The sequence below is a fragment of the Urocampus carinirostris genome, chromosome 18, assembly GCF_059441175.1.
Source record: "Urocampus carinirostris isolate Australia breed hairy pipefish chromosome 18, RoL_Ucar_1.0, whole genome shotgun sequence".
Classification (NCBI taxonomy): Eukaryota; Metazoa; Chordata; class Actinopteri; order Syngnathiformes; family Syngnathidae; genus Urocampus; species Urocampus carinirostris.
The window spans coordinates 16,458,802-16,481,459 of record NC_142366.1 but is presented as its reverse complement, the minus strand read 5'-3'; the positions used below and the strand labels follow the sequence as shown (position 1 = coordinate 16,481,459).

At 42.2% G+C, this 22,658-nt stretch overlaps 1 protein-coding gene across 1 annotated transcript in view; it reads right to left on the bottom strand.

The window, feature by feature from the left end:
- The window catches only part of bmp6 (bone morphogenetic protein 6), a 97,654-nt gene that overhangs the window by 25,048 nt on the left and 49,948 nt on the right, over positions 1 to 22,658 (bottom strand). The window contains exons 2-4 of the mRNA XM_088321865.1: positions 18,677 to 18,869; positions 10,361 to 10,509; positions 7,613 to 7,804 (exon numbers count right to left, since the gene is read on the bottom strand). Of these exons, the coding sequence (XP_088177991.1) occupies positions 7,613 to 7,804; positions 10,361 to 10,509; positions 18,677 to 18,869 (534 nt within the window). The remainder of the gene's footprint in view (positions 1 to 7,612; positions 7,805 to 10,360; positions 10,510 to 18,676; positions 18,870 to 22,658) is intronic.

The following is a 22,658-nucleotide window of genomic DNA, read 5'->3' as shown; positions in this document are numbered from 1 at the left end:
AATTATTAAAATGAGATGATTTAGTAAAATTTTTCACTGCACAACTGCTATTTAAGGTCAACAAAAACATAGTGCCAAAAAACATCCATAAGTTATTCATTCGGAAAGAAGGAAATTATAACTTAAGGGGCTGTCGTGGATTCATGATCCCAAAGGTGAGAACCACCAGGAAAAGTATGTGTGTGTCTGTGTGTGGAGTTAAACTTTGGAACAATTTACAAGACGAGATCAAACAATGTCCAACTATTCACTTGTTCAAATTTAAATACAAAAAAACATTCCTGGCGGAATGCAGAGATGACATAAGAAAATCGGGTATGAGTGATACGAGCCATTCTCTTGGGGGAAAGCTATGTAAGGCGCTAACCTGGTTATTGGGGGTATTAGGGGTTCTGTGTCTTACCCAAGGACACTTCGACATGTAACACGGGGGAGCCGGGATTTGAACTGCGATATCTTGATCCCAAGACGAGCGCTCTACCTACTGCCGCCCCAATATCATAACTGTTATCATTAATATTATTACAATTGTTGTTATATAATTGGCGTGTTTAATAAGGAAGATGAAGGGGTAAGGAATATATGCATATGCTTCTTACTACCCCTTTTCGAACATATTATGTAATATTATTTTGTTGTTGAGTTATTGTTTTTGTTCTGTTTTTATTTTAATGTTCAAATAAAGTTTGCGTTCATTCATTCATTCAAATTTAGGTATTTCTTGACACAGTGGTAGCCATCAATTTTTGGTGTTTCCTGTCGAATTGAAGTCAGCTTTCCTAAAACTATGGTTAGTCAGTTACTTTGTGATTAAAAAAGGGTGTAGGGAGGGGGGTAATTTGAATTAGGGCAAGATAAACCTGGATTTTTTTTTGTGCCTTAAAAAAGGGAATCAACGTTTGATTTTATATGTCTTTTGGTTGTCTTTGTGTGATATAAAAATTGGTTTGATGATCTGAAACATTTGTTAGTGATAAATATGCAAAGAACAGAGAACTCAGAAAGGAGGTAAATACTTTTTCATGGCACTGTATGACCACCATCTTTCACAGGCAGTCAGGTTGGTTACCCTAGATGTGAAAAATGTCCCCCCAAAGCTGAATCAGCCCTTTTGGTTTTGTTGACTTTTTTCCCAGAAAGACATTCCATTCTCCCAGAGCACAACATAACACCATTTCTTGCAGAGAGTTAGAGGGGTTGACTTATTTGTGAAAAATGCCCCAAAAAGTAAATTCAGCATTTGTTTTTTGATGACTTAAATCATTTTTTTCAGAAATAAATTCCAAATCAGGTGCAGGAGAGGTGATTTGGACTGACTCTGTCCCCGTAGCTCACATCTGAACATCTGAACATCTAATTGTTATGATAACTGATGCGAGGCACCTGTGCCCGCTCCTTTGGCGCCAACTGCTTCGGACGCCGATTGGCGCCCTGTCACTTTTTAAATCCCCGCCTTTCTGTCACCAGTTGTCAGTCCGTCTGCGAACCTCAGCTTATGCTACGTAAGCTTTTCGACCCTGACTCTCTCCTGTTCTGATTCCCGTCTGTTTCCCGTCTCCGACCCCTTTTCTGATCCCGACCATGATTTTTGCTCGCCCGCCCCGGCTACTGATCTGTTTTTTCCGCTCTCGACACCGCCATCGCTCGCCACGGAAATACCACTTCTGCGTCCGAGCAACCTGCTCCCCGCGACAAGCTATCTATGGATCGTGTGTACTATCCTTTCCCTTCTCCCCAATAAAACTAAGAGAAATGCATACCTGTCAACCTGTCCATTTTTGTACAAATTACGTTTATTATGCATTTTAAGACGTGTACGACATACAAAAAAATCTGTACGGAAAAACGCAAATTTGTCAATTATGGGTACCATCCGGTATACACCGACTATCACGAAACGGCAAATCAATCAAGTCAAACGAGTTCACCGCGGTAGCCTCTATCTCGGTATCGTTTTTTTTCGTTGCAAACGAAGCGAGCGGTTTGATGCTACTGTGCGCATGCATCTGCAGCCTCGGATTTCATGTGGTAGTTATGTAGCCTCTTTTAGAAAACCGGCTTTTTCGGCTCAACTCATTAAACGGCTCACTTGCTTTGATGCATTATATTACGAATGATTATGTTGTATAAAGAAGTTAAGAAAAAAAGGAAGTATAAAATGCAAAAAGACAGGTTTGTGGTTATCCCTTTAATCAGTATACTACCAACAATAGTTGAATGCAGAAAATGAATTCATAATTTGAATAAGAAAATGCATTATTCTACTTAATTATATGTGCATGTATTTTTTCCTTCTACAGTGAACGTCCAAGCGACTTCATTTTTGAACTTTTTTTTATAATAAACCTTATTCATATCGAGCAACTCAGTATCTCACAACAAAATGTTAATTAACAATATATATGATATAACAAAACACATGTAAAATATAACATGTTAAACTACATAAATAAACAAAAATATGGTGTAAGATTTTTTTTGTATTTTGTAAGGGAAAATACGACAGTTTGTAAGGGCATGGAGCCGTGGAGCTTGACAGGTATGGAAACGCACGCAAGTGGGTCTTGTCTCCGTTCTGGTCCTGACACTTATGGCTTCAATGTTATTGGCTAAATCCTAAAATATGAAAACAAAGATGTACTGCCTTTCAGTCCAGAAAATCTGGTATACAAATGAAGAAACTCATTGAAAGTGAAATACCCATCAATAAGAACCTTCTTCTTGTCAAATGAGGTTTGAGGCTTTTGAACACACCTCATCGATGAAAGTCCATTTTAAAGGCTTTTAAGCCCCAGAGCGCAAGATTCTGTATTTGATATTTCGCGGAGTTCCTCGCCAATCCCCGCAAGTCGACCGACGCCGCGGATGCTCGTTTCCTGTGTCGGATCTAAATATTTACCCTGGAGAGGCGGGGCACGGCCTTTTTGATGTCCCCGGGTTACGCAAAGTGCAATCCACCAGGGTGCAACGCCATTAACAGACGGTCCCTGTTGACGCTCAATTCTGAACTGAGAACATTGTATTGCGTCATTTCTGGTGTGGGGGGGGGGCAACAGAAAATTTTGTGAAAGCTACGTGGAGACGAATCCTGTTTTTTAAGAAATGACCAAGAATGTTTGATTGAATTTTGTAGAGCTGTATCTTAAAAAAACAGGGGAATTTCGTTGATTGAACACATAAGTGAATCAGGGGCGGCAGTAGCTCAGGAAGTAGAGCGCTCGTCTTGGGATCAAGGGATCCCAGTTCGAATTCCGGCTCGTCCGTGTTACATGTCGAAGTGTCCTTGGGTAAGACACTGAACCCCTAATGCCCCCAATAAGCAGGTTAGCGCCTTACATGGCTGCAGGGCCGCTATTGGGAAATGTGGAGCACATTGTAAAGCGCTTTGGAAGTCATTGACTTGAAAAGCGCTATAGAAATGCAGATCATTCATCTGTCCCTCAGTGTTTAGCAAGACAAGCTATCTAATAGAATATATTATAAAAGAAAATAAAATAAATAAATACATAAATGAAATTACTACAATTAATTTTGAAAAAGTCACAAGTAAACAAACCGTAGAGCTTATTTAGTCTAAATTTTACCGAAAAGAGAGCTGTGATCTTTCCTTTGCTGAAGAGTATTAAGGATACAGCAGCTGTTAAAAAATATGGCCTTTATATATTCAAATTTTTCTGAGTATGTTTGTCAAAAGTTAGTGTTTTTTAACTCGATTGACCAGCATTCGATAAAAGACAGCAAAAATGGAGTGTGGATTCATACAAGTCAACATGGCAAGGGGGAAGCCGAGTTTCCTCATGAACTAGAGAGCTCATACGGAGGCTTAGGCGTTAAATGAGTGACATACGGAAGTAAGGATGGAAGGAAGGAAGGAAGAAAGGAAGGAAGGAAGGAAGGAAGGAAGGAAGGAAGGAAGGAAGGAAGGAAGGAAGGAAGGAAGGAAGGAAGGAAGGAAGGAAGGAAAGAAGGAAGAAAAGAAGGAAGGAACAAAGATGGGAAAGAACGAAGGAAGAAAGGAAGGAAGGAAATCCCAGGCAGGCCCAGGCATGACATACATAACATAAGAAAGAAAAAAAGGGAAGGAAAGAAGGAAGGAAAGAAAGAAGGAAGGAAGGATGAAAGGAAGCAAGGAAGGAAGGAAGGAAAGAAGGAAGGAAGGAAGGAAGGAAGGAAGGAAGGAAGGAAGGAAGGAAGGAACGAAGGAAGGAGGAAGAAGGAAGAAACAAAGATGGGAAAGAACGAAGGAAGAAAGGAAGGAAGGAAATCCCAGGCAGGCCCAGGCATGACATACATAACATAAGAAAGAAAAAAAGGGAAGGAAAAAAGGAAGGAAAGAAAGAAGGAAGGAAGGATGAAAGGAAGGAAGGAAGGAAGGAAGGAAAGAGGGAAGGAAGGAAGGAAGGAAGGAAGGAAGGAAGGCACGCACGCACGCACGCACGCACGCACGAACAAAGATGAGAAGGAACGAACGAAGATAGGAACGAAGGAATGTACGAACGAATGAACAAAGATGGGTATTAATGGAGGAATGAACGAACGAACGAAGGAACGAAGGAACGAAGATGGGAAGGAAAGAACAAAGATAGAAAGAAACGAACAAATTAACGAATGAAGAAAAAAACACAGATGGGAAGTTATGAAGGATGGAAGGAACGGACGAATGAACGAACCAACCAACGAAAAAACGAAGATGGGAAGGAATGAAGGAAAGAAAAAAAGGCCAGGCAGGCCCAGGCATGACATACATGACATAATAAAGAAAAAAAGGAAGGAAGGAAGGAAGGAAAGAACGTAGGAACAAAGGAAGGAACAAATGTAGGAACAAACGAAGGAAGGAACGAACAAAGCAAGATGGAAAAGAATTAAGGAAGAATGGAAGGAAAGCCCAGGCATGACAAAAATGAAATAAGAAAGGAAGGAGGGAAGGAAAGAAGGAAGTAAAGAAGAAAGGTGGGAAGGAAGGAAGGAAGGAAGGAGAGAAGGAACAAAGGAAATAAAGAAGGAACAAAGGAATAAAGGAAGGAAGGAAAGAAAGAAGGAACAAAGGAAATAAAGAAGGAACAAAGGAATAAAGGAAAGAAGAAAGAAAAGAGAGAAGGAACAAAGAAACAAAGGAAGGAAGGGGAGGGAGGGGGAAGGAAGTTCCTGCTTCCCTTCACTTGGGTCCAACCGCCACCCCCCCTCCCAAAAAAAAATATATATATAAACACCGATAAATACAGTAGCTCTTTCTGCAGTTTTGAATGAATGAATGAATGAAAACTTTTAATTCTATCATGCGCATTATATACAACATACATGACAAAAGACTATTTTTGGGGGCGTGTGCCTTATAATCCAGTGCGCCTTGTAGTGCAGAACATACGCTACAAGTCAGTCCAGAGTAAGGAATGAACATGTGGTCCATTCTACAACTGTCCACAGCATAACAAACGACGTGTCTTTGTTCTCTGTTTTGAAAGCTTTCATCTGATGCGATTACAGACACACAAAAAAGACCCCGGGAATTTTACTCGTAGCTTCTTATGTCAACAGCCGTGCACTGGGAACCGCGCTGAGGAACTTGATGGAAATCGGGAGGGTAAACACGGGACAAAATCGGAACGGCTCCAAAAGCTTACGGGGTTTTTTTGGAGCTGGGGATACAAAACGGAGGTGGAGAAGATGCGGCTCCGCTGGTAAGCCTAGACCGACTTATGTGGCCCTTTTCCGGGTTGGTTTGGATCAATGGGTTCGTTTTGGTAGATTATTTAGTCTTTCCTTGGTCCTGCAGGTGTTTGGCGTTCTATTTCTCTTCAAAGATTAGCCAGGCTTGGCAATGACGTTCGTGTGTACTAGATCCTAAACCACTGGGGGAAAAGGGAAAAATTATTTTGTTTCGAGAGGGATGGGCACCATCCGGCTGTACCTGCCCAAGACACACCACAGGAACTGGTGCTCCTACTTGTACTGGTTTCCCTGGTTACCAGTAGCAGGTGAAGCCTGATCTGACTCAGATACAGCACCTTCATCATAACCGTAAAGCCTCCTCCCACTCTCTGGGGATTAGCCAGATCTTGGCAATGACAGGCGTGTGTGCTAGATGTCATGATTGCCGATACAAGGCACCTGAGACTGCCCAATTGGCGCCAACAGCCTGAGAGCTGATTGGTTCAGAGACTCCTTTTAAACCCCTGGCTTTCAAGAGGAAGCCATCAGATCGTCGCGAACCGATGCTCCCAGCTAGGCAAGCTCATACCTTCAGACATTTTTCCTGCCCTGTTTTCTCCTACCTGATACCTGTTGCCGACCTGTTTCTGGACCTGTTTCTGCCCTGTTCTGCCATCCAAACATCCGACCTGTTTTGCCCCGCTTCCTGCTTGTTGCCGACCACGATTCTGAATTCGATACCGCCCTTGATCTCCCGTCCCGGCTAATGACCATTATCCCAGCAGTCTACAATATTCCTCGCTCGACACAGAAGTGTCACTTCCGCGTTCCAGCCACCTGCTACACGTGTCTGTCTATCATCGGATCGTGAAAGCAAGCCCTGCTTTCCCTCTTTATCAATAAAACTGAGTAAACGAACGCTACTGGGTCCTGTCTCTGTTGCTAGTCTGTGACACTAGATCCTAAATCACTGGCGGAAGATTATTTTGTTCCAAGAAGAATGGGCACAACCAGGCTGTACCTGCCCAAGACACACCACAGGAAGTGGTGCCCCTGCAACCGTGGTGGCTAAAGGATCCTTAATCCGAAATGTGTATTATTGGACCAGTCGATGTCACAGTATCATACCTGTCAACCTGTACAGTTTTGACGTACAAAGTACGTTTATTATGCATTTTAAGACGAGTACGACGTACGAGAAAATCTGTACGGAAAAACGAGAATTTGTCAATTATGGGTACCAGCCGGTATACACCGACTATCACCAAACGGCAAATCAATCAAGTCAAACGAGTTCGCCGCGGTAGCCTCTATCTCGGTATCGTTTTTTTCGTTGCAAACGAAGCGAGCGGTTTGATGTAGTGAAAGGAAGTCCGTCTCTCTTTAGAGAACCGGCTTTTTCGGCTCAACTCATTAAAGAGAGCCGGCTCTCAAACGGCTCACTTGCTTTGATGAATTATATTACGAATTATTATGTTGTATAAAGAAGTACAAAAGGAGAAAATGAAAAAAGACAGGTTTGTGGTTATCCCTTGAATCAGTATATTACCAACAATAATTTAATGCAGAAAATGAATTAATAATTTGAATAAGAAAATGTATTATTCTACTTAATTATATTTGCATGTATTTAAGCGACTTCATTTTTGAACTTCTTTTATAATAAACCTCATTCATGTCGAGCAACTCGGTATCTCACAACAAAATGTTAATTAACTATATATATGATGTAACAAAACACATGTACAATATAACATGTTAAACTACATAAATGAACACGTTTAAAAAAAAATTTGGTGTAAGATTTTTTTTGTATTTTGTAAGGGAAAATACAACAGTTTGTAAGAGCATGGAGCCCTGGAGCTTGACAGGTATGCTGTATTTGAAGATTGGGGCCTCCCCGTGTTAATGTCTGCAGGTAGCTTTCAGGCAGGTTACCTTAAAGATGGATGGGGGGACTAACCTGCTTGACTGGGCCCTCTAGATGCCTCCTGCGTGGATCGGTTTCGGTTCTGCTGTCGGCGTTTGCCGCCTGCGGAGCGGGTGCTTCGTAGGTGCACTTCGCTGACCTTGAAGAACGCCACCATGAAAGGCTGCTTCTCCAGGGCACCGTCACGTCCCACCAGCCCTGCGTCCTTGGGATTGATCCTATGCCCTTTTTGCACAGAAGTTATCATTATTATCGTCTCGACAAAAAAAAAAAAAACACTTACTCATTGACACTGTTCCGGACTACGAACTGCGACTCTTTTTGCTACATTTTAAACACTGTCGCTTTAACAGTGAGGCTCATTCTATTTTTGTTTGTGGCAGGAAAATTATTTTGCCCGACTACAGTAGACCAATTTCACAAATGACGATGGATGCGTTTTAAATACAAAACCTCACAGTGATATCTCAAAACATTTAGGATGCCCTTCTAGAGGGAAATGAGTCAATGTTTTTTGCCAAGATTATTCATATAATACATAACAGAAGCAAAACAGACAGTTTTACAGTACTTCATTCAATATGGACTAAGTAATCGCGATTGTCACGACCAGGACGGAATCAGGACCCAATTGCGTAGCGTTAACCACAAATTCATTGATAAAAAGAGGAAGGGCAGCGCCTGCGATCCGGTGCTTGCTGGAGGCGGAATGTAAGCCGCTCACGCAATCGGATCGTGATCCGAATACGGAAGTGGATCTTCCGGAGCGGGAGATGGCGGTGTCAAGGATGGGAAAAAAACAGGTCGATAGCCAGGACAGGAGAACAAAAAACGTGGTCGGGATCAAAGACGGGTCGTAAGCTGGGACAGGAGAGCAAACGTGGTTGGAATCAAAAACAGGTCTGAGCCGGAGACAAACGGGGAGATCAGGAACGGACGGGTGGAAAAACGGTTGCAAGAACGGGACAGGCAGGAGTCAGGGTCAAAATGCTTGCCATGTAACAACAGAGGTTCGCTGACAGACTGACAACCGGAGAGTGACAAGACTGGACTTAAAAAAGAACAGGGAACCAATCAATGGCGCAAAATGAGCGGGCACAGGTGATACTAATCAGTAACCATGACAACGATATTTCAACCTTTTCACCCACAAATTATGTTCTCAATACAGTCTTCATACATCCGGACTGAAAGCGAGTAAGTTATCTATCAAAAACGCTTCCGTTTTCTTTTCGTATCGTTATTGTCAGGTTGCTGCGGTTTATTTTAATCCTCCAGAGACGATAACGAGCGAATTAAATTTGGTACGTTAACGCAGAATCACCAATGACAACAGAATAAAAATTGCGTTGCAGTTGAGCACTTCTCACCTGAGTAGTTTAGCACAGCGGTAAATTCAAAGCGGCGCCGCCACGAGCGGCAGCCTTTCCAGCAGCTCCGTGTTATTTTGCATTTTTTGTGATTCATTGTTTTAAGTGTCTGCTTTTATCTTCTGTGTTTTTCGTCCCGTTTGACAACTACACTTTCGATTACTTTCTATCCTATCGTTATGGGTTTTAACGCAAAAAAAATGCGTTTATTCGAGGAATCAACTCCTTGCCCTGAAGAGTTCTCGTGCCGGCGTGATGAGGTGGCCTATTGTGGATGCAGAGCCGGAGCTAAGGTGAAGGCTAAGCGGCTAGCGGCGTTATAAGTCTTCGGTACCGTCTGTAATCATGGTAAATGTGATCTCTCTACCAAATAAGACCGACAAACTGGCTGTGCTGGTGAAAAACATCAAAGCGTACAGGGAGTAAAGTTTGCTGTGTTTTACGGAAACGTGGCTCACGTCTAGCATCCCGGACGCTAACGTGGAGCTACCCGGAGCTACCCGGACCTATCCGGAGCTACCCAGCTTCAGCGCTGTTAGACAGAGACATGAAAGCCTGCGGGAAGTGGAGAGGAGGTGGACTCACTATCTACGTGAACACGAGGTGGTGTAACCCTGGGCACAAAGATTTCCATCGGCCTAAGGGACGTCGAACTTTTGGACTAGCGTGTGACGTCATCCACTCTGCTGCTGCTGTTGTTGTTGTTAGATCGCTTCAAGTCGTCTAAAGATGATCTTTAGGAACGACATGGAACGCTTCGGTTGTGTTACGAGTTCCGCGAATTGGCCGCTCCGAAAGCGGATGAGGTCAGCTTTGGGTAACTTGTACCGAAGCGTTCGTGTAGCGGGTGGGAGACGCATTCGTCGGCCATGTGGCCGTCCACAGGACACCACGTGGAGGTTGCGTTCCTTGTCCTGCCTCTCTGCTGCTGCTAAACTACAACACAGCACCCCGAGGACATCCTGTTAATAAACAACAAAGGATACTGCTGGAAGTGTGAATTTCCCTATGGAGATGAATAGAGTATCTATCTATCTATCTATCTATCTATCTATCTATCTATCTATCTATCTATCTATCTATCTATCTATCTATCTATCTATCTATCTATCTATCTATCTATCTATTATCTTCCTATGTAAATATGTGCTTGTTTTTTAAATCGCTCGGGTAGTCTCAAGAACACGTGACATACACTCTATTACTTGCAGTGGAGTTGAAAACGGCTCCAGGTATGCAAGGGGACGGCGCAGTTGGCATTCTGCAGCCAAATTCCCAAAACAAACGGCGCATAAAATCCAGTGTACAAAGACAAAATTTAATCTCAATCTAAAATCTGAGCGGCTTTTGTACAGGTGCGATCTGTAGTCCGGAATTCACAGTGAACTTATTTGTGAGAAAGAATACTTACCGGTGCTGGTCTCCACACTAATCTGCAGGCCCAAGTTGTGTGCTGGGCTCATCACCCACAGATTGCTACTAGCCGTGATGTCGAACTCTAGCCAGCCCTCTTCCAGGGCCCACAATCTGCGAGACTCCAGCAGGAATAGGTCAGCCTCTCTGGGCAAGTAGGAGAAGAATGAATGAATGAATGAAAACTTTATTCGAACATCAAAATAAAAACAGAACAAAAACAATAACTCAACAACAAAATAACGTACCACTCATACCCCACCCTCCTCATCTCTGTATTCCGCCAGGAATGTTCTTTTGTATCTAAACCTGAACAAGTGAATCGTTGGACACCGTTTGATCTCGTCTTGCAAACCGTTCCAAAGCTTGACTCCACACACAGACACACACATACTTTTCCTGGTGGTTCTCACCTTTGGAATTATGAATTTACAACAGCCTCTTAAGTTATAGATTCCCTCTTTCCGAATGAATAATTCATGGATGTTTTCTGGCACTATGTTTTTGTTGACCTTAAATAGCAGTTGTGCAGTGAACAATTCTACTAAATCATCTAATTGTAATAATTTGGACTACAGAAATAAAATATTAGTATGATCTCGAAGACAGACTTGTGTTTCGTTATTTTATACAATTGTACAGTTAAAGAAGATATCAAACAATAATATACGTTCCAGACAGCATTGTTCAATAAGAAATGCTTAGATTGTGAAGGGGGAAAAAAGCTTGGGTCAAATTCAATGTAAGGGTGGGCGGAGCGATCCAAATATTCAGTTTATCGAGACTAAACAAGCGGGATCGATACTTAGTTCCTCCACAAATTCCTTTAAAGAAACGCTTCTCAATATAGATAATGTAGCCTCTCTCTGTCCCAGTCGCTCCAGCCACTTTTCAAGTTTACGGCTGAATGTGTGACTTTTTAAAGTTTTTTTCTTTATTTTTTTCACAATCACTCGATTTTCATGACATAGCATGAATATCATTAAAACTATCAACGTGTAACATATTACTGAGCTGAGCATCTGCAGATGCAGAATACGGCACGCAATGATCTCGCCTCATGGCAGAGGGCGATAGCGAGACCTGCACACTCCTCAGCCCCAAAGAGTAGATTCTCTGATAGTATTAGCAAGTTAACAGCATGTCAAGACATTTAGTGTTTTTCCTACTTGTTTCATAGACTCGTTTTAACAATGGAGGACCAGTCCATTGATATATTTGTTTAAAAATGCAGTTTGTTGCATATTACTGTGTTAAGCGTCTGCAGATCCTGAGTGAAAAACGCGATTCTCTTGCCTTACAGCAGAGGGCGATAGTTAGAAATCTGACTGTGCCTCACCTGACATGAACATCACCGCATTCATTGCATTTCTCCTAATTCACCAGTTGATAGCACAGAGTAAGTATTTCATATTTCGTAACACTACATAGTGCGTTACTGTATTATACTGATACCTATTAAATGCAGATAGCTGAATTCACCTGCACAGGTCATGTTCTCACCATTTTTACCTACAAAGTACAACCGGATACAGTTATAACGCCGCACACAGTACGAGGATGCTTAATTTCTTCTCTTGGAGATATTCTCTCTACCATATAAACTTGCATCAAAGCCAAATTTCCAACTATAAACTACAATATGCGCAGATTGGGCTATGTGCCACAAGTAGGGAAAGGTAGGCAGGGCACGGGGAGGGGGACATGGCTTATACAGGAACAACAGGAACAACAAACCAACGGGAAACCAATTGGCCAAACGTAAGAATAGAATATACGGTAAAACTATGTTGAATTTTGGTCTTTTTACATGTCAAATAAACAATACACTATGCCTGGAGAAAAAAAGAAAATATTTCGTGTCATAATGACTGATTAGTATCACCTGTGCCCGCTCGTTTAGCGCCAGCCGCTGCGGGCTACCTGATTGGTTCCCCGTCCTTTTTTAAGCTCAATCCTTTCACTCGCCTGGTGTCAGTCTGTCAGCGAACCTCTGTTTCTACAAGGCAAGCACTTTGACTCTTACTCCCGTCGGTCCCACTTTTTGCACCCGTTTTCCACCCGTCCTTTCCTGATTTACCCGTTTGTCTCCGGCTACGACCTGTTTTTTGACTCCGACCACGTTTTGCTCTCCCGTCCCGGCTTACGACCCGTTTATGATCCCGACCACGTTTTGCTCTCCCGTCCCGGCGTACGACCCATTTTTGACCCTGACCACGTTTTGCTCTCCTGTCCCAGCTATCGATCTGTTTTTTCCGTCCTCGACGCCACGATCTCCCGCTTCGGAAGATCCACTCCCGCAACCAGAACACGTTCCGATTCTGAGAGCGGCTTGCTTCCCACGTCCAGCGAGCACCGGATCGCGGGCGCTGCCTTTCCTCTTTATCTCAATAAACTTGTTACGCATCTGGGTCGTAATTTCGTTCTGGTTGTGACATTTCGGACAGAGCCCAGAAATTGGGAAGTAGATCTTAAAGTGGTTTGAAACCCGGAGATAAAATGGATATGGATTGTCTCGGCTAAGGGTTAGTTTACAAGTTTTCAAGATTGCCCAAAGCTAACAAATATGAAGGCCTGCTTGCACAGGTTGGTGTACACGTTTTCTCCTATTTATTTTATGTGGCTATTTTAAAGCAGTTTGTACGTAAGTAAATAGATAGATTGATAGATAGATACTTTATTCATCCCCGCAGGGAAATTCACACTTCCAGCAGCATCCCTGCCCTGGAGCACGAGACAATAATAAAGCAAAAAGAATACAATATACAAATACCCAATGTGACGTGCAAATGCCCACTGTAGCGTGTTATATAGAGTGTCTAGATAGTGCTACACAGAATACACACTGCAATAAAAATACGGTATTATGCAATGTGGGGGGTGTGGTTTAATGTGGGCCTTTACTCCGCCGGGTGGGGTTAAAGAGCCTCATGGCATGAGGAAGAAAAGATCTCCTCAGTCTGTCAGTGGCACAGTATATACGGTAATTTGTAACTAAATAGTTACTTTTAGAGTAACGCAGAACTTTTTGGTTTCAGTAATCTGGGGGGTAACTGATTTACTTTTTAAATGGAGTAACCAGTACCGTAAATTCCAGACAATAGAGCGCACCTGATTATAAGCCGCACCTACCACATTTTAAGAGGAAAACCGATTTTGTACATACACAAGCCGCACCTGTATATAAGCCGCATGCGCCCACATTTAAACATGTAACACAAACACAAAAGTAAACCCGACTTCAAGTCACGCGATTGAAACTAAATTTTTGGGGGTTTGAACAAATCAATTGACACTAATAACAGCAAACAAACAATGTGAGGTTTTAACAACCCTTCTCGACAATCTTAACAGCAATCAAGCATATTCACAATTTCGTTATGTAACATCTTTGTTAGTGTCAATAGATCTGTCCGGTTTGAACAAATCCAAAAATCCCAGCCGGCCAAATGAACGGAAAATGATACCGGTACTTAAGGTTTGATGCAGACCTGCAAAGTCTGGGTCCCGTTGAAAGTAATCCAAGGAAAAAAGTGTATATTTCCAAAGGTAATGGTGGGAAAAATATATCAGATGAACACATTTACTCAACTCCTTTTTCTTTAACCAACTTTTTACCCCCTCTTCTTTTCTTGTCTGTCCCTCACCTTTAACGGTCCCCACTAAGACTCGGCACCCCGCGTTTGTTCCGCCCCTCATTTTTCGTTCACCGTGCAAAACATATCAGAATGAGTGTCTAAAATAAATACAAATAAATACATTACAAAACACAGTTGCAAATACATATTATACATGGGTTACACATATTTACAAAGAAAGACGGTACACCGAGAGAGTTTTCAAAGCTTTAATAATAATAATATAGCTTTGACAGGGCAGTTAATGGTAGCAACACTCAAGCGCCGCTAGCGGCCGCTAGAAAAATTACATAAAATGGCCGCATCACTGAATAAGCCGCCGGGTTGAAAGTTAGGGAAAAAAAGTAGCGGCTTATAGTCCGGAATTTACGGTAATTGTAACGAATTACTCCTTTTCAATGACGCACCTGAAACTTCTTGTTACAGACAAGCGTAAGTGACTAAAAAGTGCCTAATGAGAAGAGAGAACAAGACAACAGTATGAGTGATAAGAGGACCTGTCCTCCGACTGTGCATTTACTGTACTAATAACACGGCGGGGTCCGGCCGGGCCCCGCCCTTCGAAGGCACATCAAAAGCCATACAATCATCCAGGTGTTCGGAGAATGCCCCCGCAGTCATGAGCTGGCGGCACATCTTCATTGCTCATTAAGAACGGCGTTCGGACAACCCCCACCCCCACGTTTCCCATAAAGCTGGCTTCACATGTCCGAGCAGCCGAAGTCCACCTGGAGGGAGGAACGGGAGGGGGGTCGCTGGGAAAGCCTCCACCGGGCAGGAGAGCTCCGCGGGAAAGCGCTCTGTGACAGACTGCTTAAATGGGTTTGGATAATAAGGTCAGAAGTCAACTGGTCTGCACGCTTTTGGCTACAGTGACTCTTATCCACAAGTCAAGTCATGTTTATTTGTGACACCCTTAATCACAAAGAGACTCAAAGGGCTGCACAGACCACAGATTATTGCAAACTACAGACTATTATGACACCATCCCCTGATCTAAAACCTACAGAAGGGCAAGGAAAAACTCAAAAACCTCAACATGAGGAAAATGAAGCAATCTTAAGGGACCGCACATGAGGTAATCCCCCTTCCAGGATGACCAGGCTGCAATGGATGTTGCCATAACAAATAATACACATATATTGTCAACATAAAATATAGGTTGTTCATATTCTATAGAATAGAAGTGTGTTTTAAGCCTAGATTTAAACAGTTCCACTGAGGTTGCAGATCGGATCTCAGGGGGAAGAGCATTCCACAGCACTGCGGCCCGAATGGAGAACGCTCTCGAACCTGCGGATCTCTTCTTGGCTCTTGGGATCACTAGTAGACCAGCATTTTCAGAGTGAAGGCTCCGGACCGGAACATAGGGCGAAATTAAATCTAAGAGATATGAGGGAGCAAGTCACGACAAGCAGGTTTTGTTTCAGTTATAGCTTGGGCTGCAAAGATTAGTCGACGTTGTTGACAAAAATCGATAATAGAACTCGTCGGAAGAATACATTGTTGACTATTGTCGCAACACCACATTCTTCGAATAGAGTGAGGCTTCTCACAGCCGCTCTTGCGCAATAGCATCTCTGTCTCGAGCGGTAACACACAGAAATTGTGGTGTCGACATTGAAGGATTTTATACATTTGACTATAAGGGATTTTATACAATTGAATACAAGTTACATTTGTTGAGTGCAATAAAGATTTTCACTCAGTGGGCTTCAGGTCACGCTGTTCCAAATGCGGAATGTTTTGGCTGGGGAATTTCGATAACAGGACTTTGACGGGGGACGGCAGGCAATGTTTGGAGAACAAGGCCCTGATGATGTAGAAACGCTCTGTGTTGTTTTGGTTAATTCCAGACATCGCGACCCTCTTCTCCGAGATGGTGGACCCCACGTGGGGGCTTTCCTGGCACGCCCATGGGAGGAGCCGCCACACCAGCTTGCGGGAAAAACGTGGGCTGAGAGAAGGAAGCAGAAGATCGAGAGAGGAGGCTTGACAGAGACTTGAGCGACACTAATTCGGCTAATTAGGCCATATTCGATGGAGTTCACTTCGTTCAATTGTTGAAGAAATTAAATCTGCCTCCGTGTGAAAATGCCGGTCTCTTGTCCATCTTTTCCATCAAGAAACGAGCACGCATTGTTAGGTGAATGTAGGTTGTTTTTGGTTAATGGAGTCAGATAACTAATTCGAACAATTTGGTAAACGGTAAATTTGAATAATTAATTCCTAACAACATCAAATACGCGAACCAAAACTGGATCACAGATACGTTAACCTAGTCTGGGTCATCAAGGCACCACTGAGGACACAACTCAGGTCAGCTTTCTCCAATACTGATAGTCCCTGGCCTACATTTGGGTTGTGGGAAGGTTGGCACCAGCCCATTTTTTATGTTGATGGCCCAGGTCTTTTTCTCTCTTTCTCTCCCTTTGCCCCCTCTGAAAATCATCTTGACCAGTCCTGGTGATCTTCTGACGTGACCACACCACTACGGTTTTTGTCTGCGCACATTTGACAAGAGTTCTTTGGAGGGTCCTATGTGCATGGGCTATGTAGCTGATGCCTAGAAGTTTCCTGGAGGATCATATCTCCATGGCCTGGTTTTCCTTTCCAGCTTTGTGTGAGTGTCTTTGTCTCGCAAGCGTAGAGGATGATGGAAGTAACCAATGCTTGCATACGTCTGAGCTTTGATTTAGCTCCTTTTGTCCCTCCAGATGTGTTTAACACTGGCAAGTGTGGCTGCGGTTTGAGCAATCTTGGCTATGATTTCTGGTTCTGGTCCCTATTCTAATATGACAGCTCCAAAATATTTTGATTTGGTGACATGTTCAAACTTTTGGTGGTTGATGTTGTTGTCTGTGGTGATTCCTCTGGGGTTGATTGCTTGTCATTACTTTTCCATCCCATACTCAGTTTATGCTTTGTCCAGGCGATTGAACAGATCTCTGAGTAGCTATTCTTCTCAATTCTATGCTACTGTAATGGGCAGTCAAACAGCAAAGTGGCTGCACAAGTCATTATGTCTACCGAAACAAACTGCAAAGCACAGCGACAGTAGTTTAGCGGCTCATAACATTGAAAAGAAATTCATTGATTGAATCGTGGAAAGTTAGTCGAGCGCAAAAATATGCCGATCGCCAAATCCATTACCTAGAAACGGATGACCTGGAGCTATAAACTCGTGGGAAACCGCTCCATTCGTGACCCCTTTATTTTAATCATCACGGAAACCTGGCCCAACATGAGGATCCCTGATTCTAGCCGGCTGCTCTCTACATCGCTTTCTTGCACTGAAAAGAGAAGCCCTCCGATTTCTTTGTACTATTATACGATGACAATGAAGACTATTCATTACTGTATTCAACTGCAATTCTGTGTTCTGTATTTGTACTTCTTAGATCTATAGTTTTTATTTTGTTACAGTTGTATATCTTATATGTTACTGATATCTGATAAAGTAAACTTCTTCGTGGGTTTTGAATATCATATAACTTTTTCAGAATTGTATACTATATTCCTAAATTACAATAATAACAGGGATTGTTTTTATATCTTTCTAAATTGGTAGTCACAGCAACCTGCACCCTGCTGCTTCCATACATTTTTGACATTGTGTCCACATTCCTGACCTGCTGTTCTCCAAAGTACCCCAACAATGAAAAAGTACAAAGGGTGTCAGGGTAATCAGCCCCTCTGTTATTATGTCTGCACTCTGGAACAGAAGTCACAAGGCTCGTAAAGCAGAAGCTGAAAAATGTCTGTATTCTTTTCAATATGGCTATTCCTCAGTTAACTAAATCAACCAGTTGAAAACAAAATACCCACCAAAATAATAGAGAGCTTTATTGGCCCTTTAATCTTCAAATATCTGGGAAAATAAAAGGCTTTACTTCTTGGCTGGAGATTACAAAGCACCCATTGTCGGGGTAAAGGAATGCAGAAAATAAGCAGCTCCCGATACCCGTTGAAACCCTTTGACACCGTGGACAAATACTTGAGACGATTGCCAGCATCTCAAGATGGAATCCTTAAATCCTGAAAGCTCTGCGAGGATCACTTTGAGTCTGAGAACCTTTCTGGACCACGCCCAAAAAGGTTGCTTTTTTAATGATGATAGAAGTCAGACAGTTTGGAAAGGCAGAAACTGCTCCTTGCTAGAAACTGTATTTTCTGGACTATAAGGCGCACCTAAAAACACAGCCATACCTATTCACAAACATTACTATACTCTCTCATATACAATACTATACATGATTATCAGGGTTGGGTAGGGTTACTTTAATTTGATTACTTTCAATTACTTTTGGATTACTCCAATACCAAATATGCTAATAAAAGACAAAAGAAACTAAATATGAATAAAATTATGACTCAAAACACGTGGTAAGCTTTCTCTCCTGGCTTTGATCTCTGGCAAAACTAACATAAAATGCGACAGAAACAAAATGAAAATAAATCCAAACAGCTTGCCAACATCCTTTTTGCTGTTCTGTGTATTCCGTTACTCCTCAAGCCTGCACAAAATTGAGTCATTTTATTCATATTTACTTTCTTTTGTCTTTTATTAGCATATTTGGTATTGGAGTAATCCAAAAGTACTTGAAAGAAATCAAGTTAAATTAACCCTACCCAACCCTGTCATTTACACACCCTTCTCTTTTGTAAAGCTCTACCTGTCCAGGTGCTCCTTGACCACTTGGTAGACTTTCAGCAGAAAGGTGTCGTTAGAAAAGCCTCGGCTCACGCACTCCTTGTAGAGGCGGAACTCGGCGGCGGTGACGGCCTCGCCCTCGGGGATCTGCGACAAGTTGAACTTGTACTCTTTGTGGTGACGCCGCCGAGGGGACAGCTCCCGGTCATGCACCACTGTGGGATGGGACACACACAAAGGGGACGTTTGTTACTAAGAGAATATAAAAAGGGGTGGCGAAATGTAAATAGGAAACTATACAAGTATTGATGAGTGGACCATTATTTCTAGTGTTATTTATTGGTCCATCTAAATGCCGCGACTTATTCTCTAAAACTGCTGTGAACATTGACAAATGTCACATCACACAGAGTGACTCACTTCAAAATTTAGGTGTCACATTTGACCCCGATCTGTCCTTTCAAACACATGTGAAGAAAATTACTAGAACCGCTTTCTTCCATCTTCGTAACATTGCTAAAATTTGTCCTATACTGTCTCAGTCGGATGCTGAGATTATAATTCACGCGTTTGTTACCTCCCGTCTCGATTACTGTAATGCAATACTCTCCGGTCTTCCGATGACCAGACTCAAGAGTCTTCAGCTGGTACAAAATGCCGCAGCGAGGCTTTTAACTAGGACAAAAAAGTCCGATCACATCACCCCAATTTTGGCTAACTTGCATTGGCTCCCTGTTAGCCTAAGATGTGATTTCAAGGTTCTCTTAATATTATACAAAATCATACATGGACTTTCTCCCTCATATCTTTCAGATCTGATTTCCCCCTATGTTCCAGCCCGAAGCCTTCGTTCTGAGAGCGCCGGTCTTCTGGTGCTCCCAAGAGCCAAGAAGTGTTCCGCTGGTTCGAGAGCGTTCTCCATCCGGGCACCGGTGTAGTGGAATGCTCTTCCCCCTGCGATCCGATCTGCAACCTCAGTGGAAATGTTTAAATCTAAGCTTAAAACTCACTTCTACTCTATAGCATATGAATAACCTATACTTCTCATGTGTAACAACCTGTGCAGCCCTATGATACTCTTTGTGATTAAGGGCTATACAAATAAAAATGACTTGACTTGACTTGACTAGTGCCTAGAAATAGTCCATCACAGTTTTCTAAATACTATATAAATGGAAAACCTAAACCATTTGCTAATAACCAATCAGCGGGGAGAATAGTCAACTTGGTCAAGTTATGCTAAAATGAAAACAAACTGTCGCCATGGAAAAACTTTTGGCAACAGAGTTGGAGGATGCATGAACCCTTAGTCAAGAAGATGACTCGGAGACCATATAACAACAACAAGCTTTAAGCAGGGTTAATTTGGTGAGTTTGTACTTTGTATTACTTGGCAGGCAGATCGAAATGATGCTTGAGTTTAAATGTTATAGTAGGGACCAGGGTGCATTGCTATTATCACGTCCGCCTCACAGTTCAGAGGTCCCCCGTCCTCCCTGTGCCCTCAGGCATTCTTGTTTCCTCCCACATTTCAAAAACATGGCTAGGTGCTGTGGAATTATCTGCCCTCAGTGGAACTGTTTGAATTTAGGCTTAAAACACACTTCTATTCTATAGCTTATGAATGACCTATATTTCATGTTGACAGTATCTGTTAAAGGATTTTCTACATTTGACTATAAAGGATTTAATACGATTGACTACAAGTTACATGTATTCAGTTTAATGCAATAAAGATATTCACTGACTGTGCTTTAGTTCAATGTACAATAAAAGGTCAGGGCAGGCTGTGTGGAAGATGTTTTGTCTAGGACATTTCTGATAACAGGATGCCTGGGTGTGCTGACGCAGGACGACCAGAGATTGTTGGGCACAAAACAACTACCTTGGCACGCCCATGGGAGGAGCCGACACGCCCCTCATGCTAGGAGAAGATAACCAATAAGAGAAAGCTAAAGTTAGCTGCAGATGACACATAGTCAATATGGGGAATAGTAGGATGTCTTTGCTTTGTTTGTTGAAATGTACAAATGATCCCGGGCAACTTCGATGCGGGCCGTCTCCTGTTTACACTTAGATCTGCTGTTAGAAAGAATAGAAATGCGCCCCCGTGTGGTCCTTCCTGGTCATTTCTCTCTCAAAAAACTAGCGCGCATAATTGTTGGATGAATATAGGTCGTTTGGTTAATGGAGTCAGATAACTAATTCAAACAATTTGGTAAACGTTACATTTTGATAGTCAAATCTCAACACTGTATATTATTTGTTATTGCAACAGCCATTGCAGCCTGGTCATCCTGGAAGGGGGATTACCTTATGTGCGGTCCCTTCTCAAGGTTTCTTATTTTCCTCATGTTGAGGTTTTTGAGTTTTTCCTTGCCCTCATGTAGGTTTTAGATCAGGGGATGGTGAAGTAATATTCAGTGGTCTGTGCAGCCCTTTGAGACTCCTTGTTGTAATAAAGCACTACACATATAAACATGACTTGACTTGACGAGACGAGGATGGACCCAAAATAGGGTAAGCAGATGTAAAGTGAATGAATAAATTTTACTTTTGTGAGATGTTACGAGGTCATTTAGATATTCCCCATGACAATGGATTAATGCACATTAGTATTATTAATGTTGTAATTATTATGAATGTTACAATTGTTGTTATCGTTATCGTCCATATTATTTTGGAAAATAATATTTAATGCTGCGCTTGAGCTGGGCTATGACAATAATGTCAGAAAATAAACCGATCGACTCTGCTCGACCAGCAAAACTTTACTGAGTAGCTGAAAGACTTACACCATCCCCTGATCTAAAACCAACATGAGGGCAAGGGAAAACTCAATCGAAAAGATATGAGGGAGCAAGTCCATGCATGATTTTGTATACTACTAACAGAACCTTAAAATCACATCTTAAGCTAACAGGGAGCCAATGCAGGTTAGCTAAAATCGGGGTAATCTGATCAAACTTTCTTGTCTTAGTTAAAAGCCTCACAGCAGCATTTTGTACCAACTGCAGGCTCTTGAATTTTGGACTTCGGGAGACCGGAGAGTAGTACAATTTAATTTTGTCTTTTACACAAACAGGTTCCATTTATACACATAAATTAATACTTAGCATTCAGAAATTCAGAAAAAGGATTTATGGATAAACACCCAATTATCACTTTTAAAAAAGTCAAACCAAACCATACACTGTTACCTATGTTTCCCAACAGAACAACAAACTACAATATTTTACAGACAATGAGACACACAGGTTGTCTGGGCTTTTTTTCTCAGGATTTTCTTTCCCCTTATATACCCAACTGACACGGCCATAATGAGCCTCACCATGAAGGAGCTAACTTGCTAGTCCACTATCTTGCTGCTACGGGTACCTGGAAAGCCAAAAATCCTACAAAAGGGTGGCCTTTCTCTTTGACTCTCTGTAGTTTGTATACTTAATTGTGCTTCTTGGCACTCGTTTTCAGTTGCACTGCGACATCTAGAGGTCAAATAATACACACTGTCCATTTGAGTACTTAGAATTACCCCCCATCCAAAATACAATGAAATATTTACACTGCAATAAATAGAGTGTTACCCTATTGGTAAACACCTTATAACATATACAGTACTGTAAAAAAAGACTAGTATCAACCCAGGAAAAAACGCTTGTTTCAAGTCCAAATCATAACAAGGTTTCTCTTGGCCACTCCATTCCCATCTTAAATGTGGCTTACCCCGCCACAGTAAAAGCCCCACCGTCCTTTAAAAATGACGACAAGCGCAGGGAAGTTTAAATAGCAAACGATGAAACCACAAAAATGTACTCAATCCTGCAACCACACAAGCGTGAAGAAAATGTGCAAGGTAATTGCAGAGGTGGTAGTAATGAGTTACACTTACTCTGTTGCATTTACTTGAGTAAGTTTTGGGGGCATTTTGTACTTCTGGCAATATTTGAATCACTATACTTTTTACTTTTTCTTGAGTAGTATTTGGGAAGAAGAAACTAATCTTT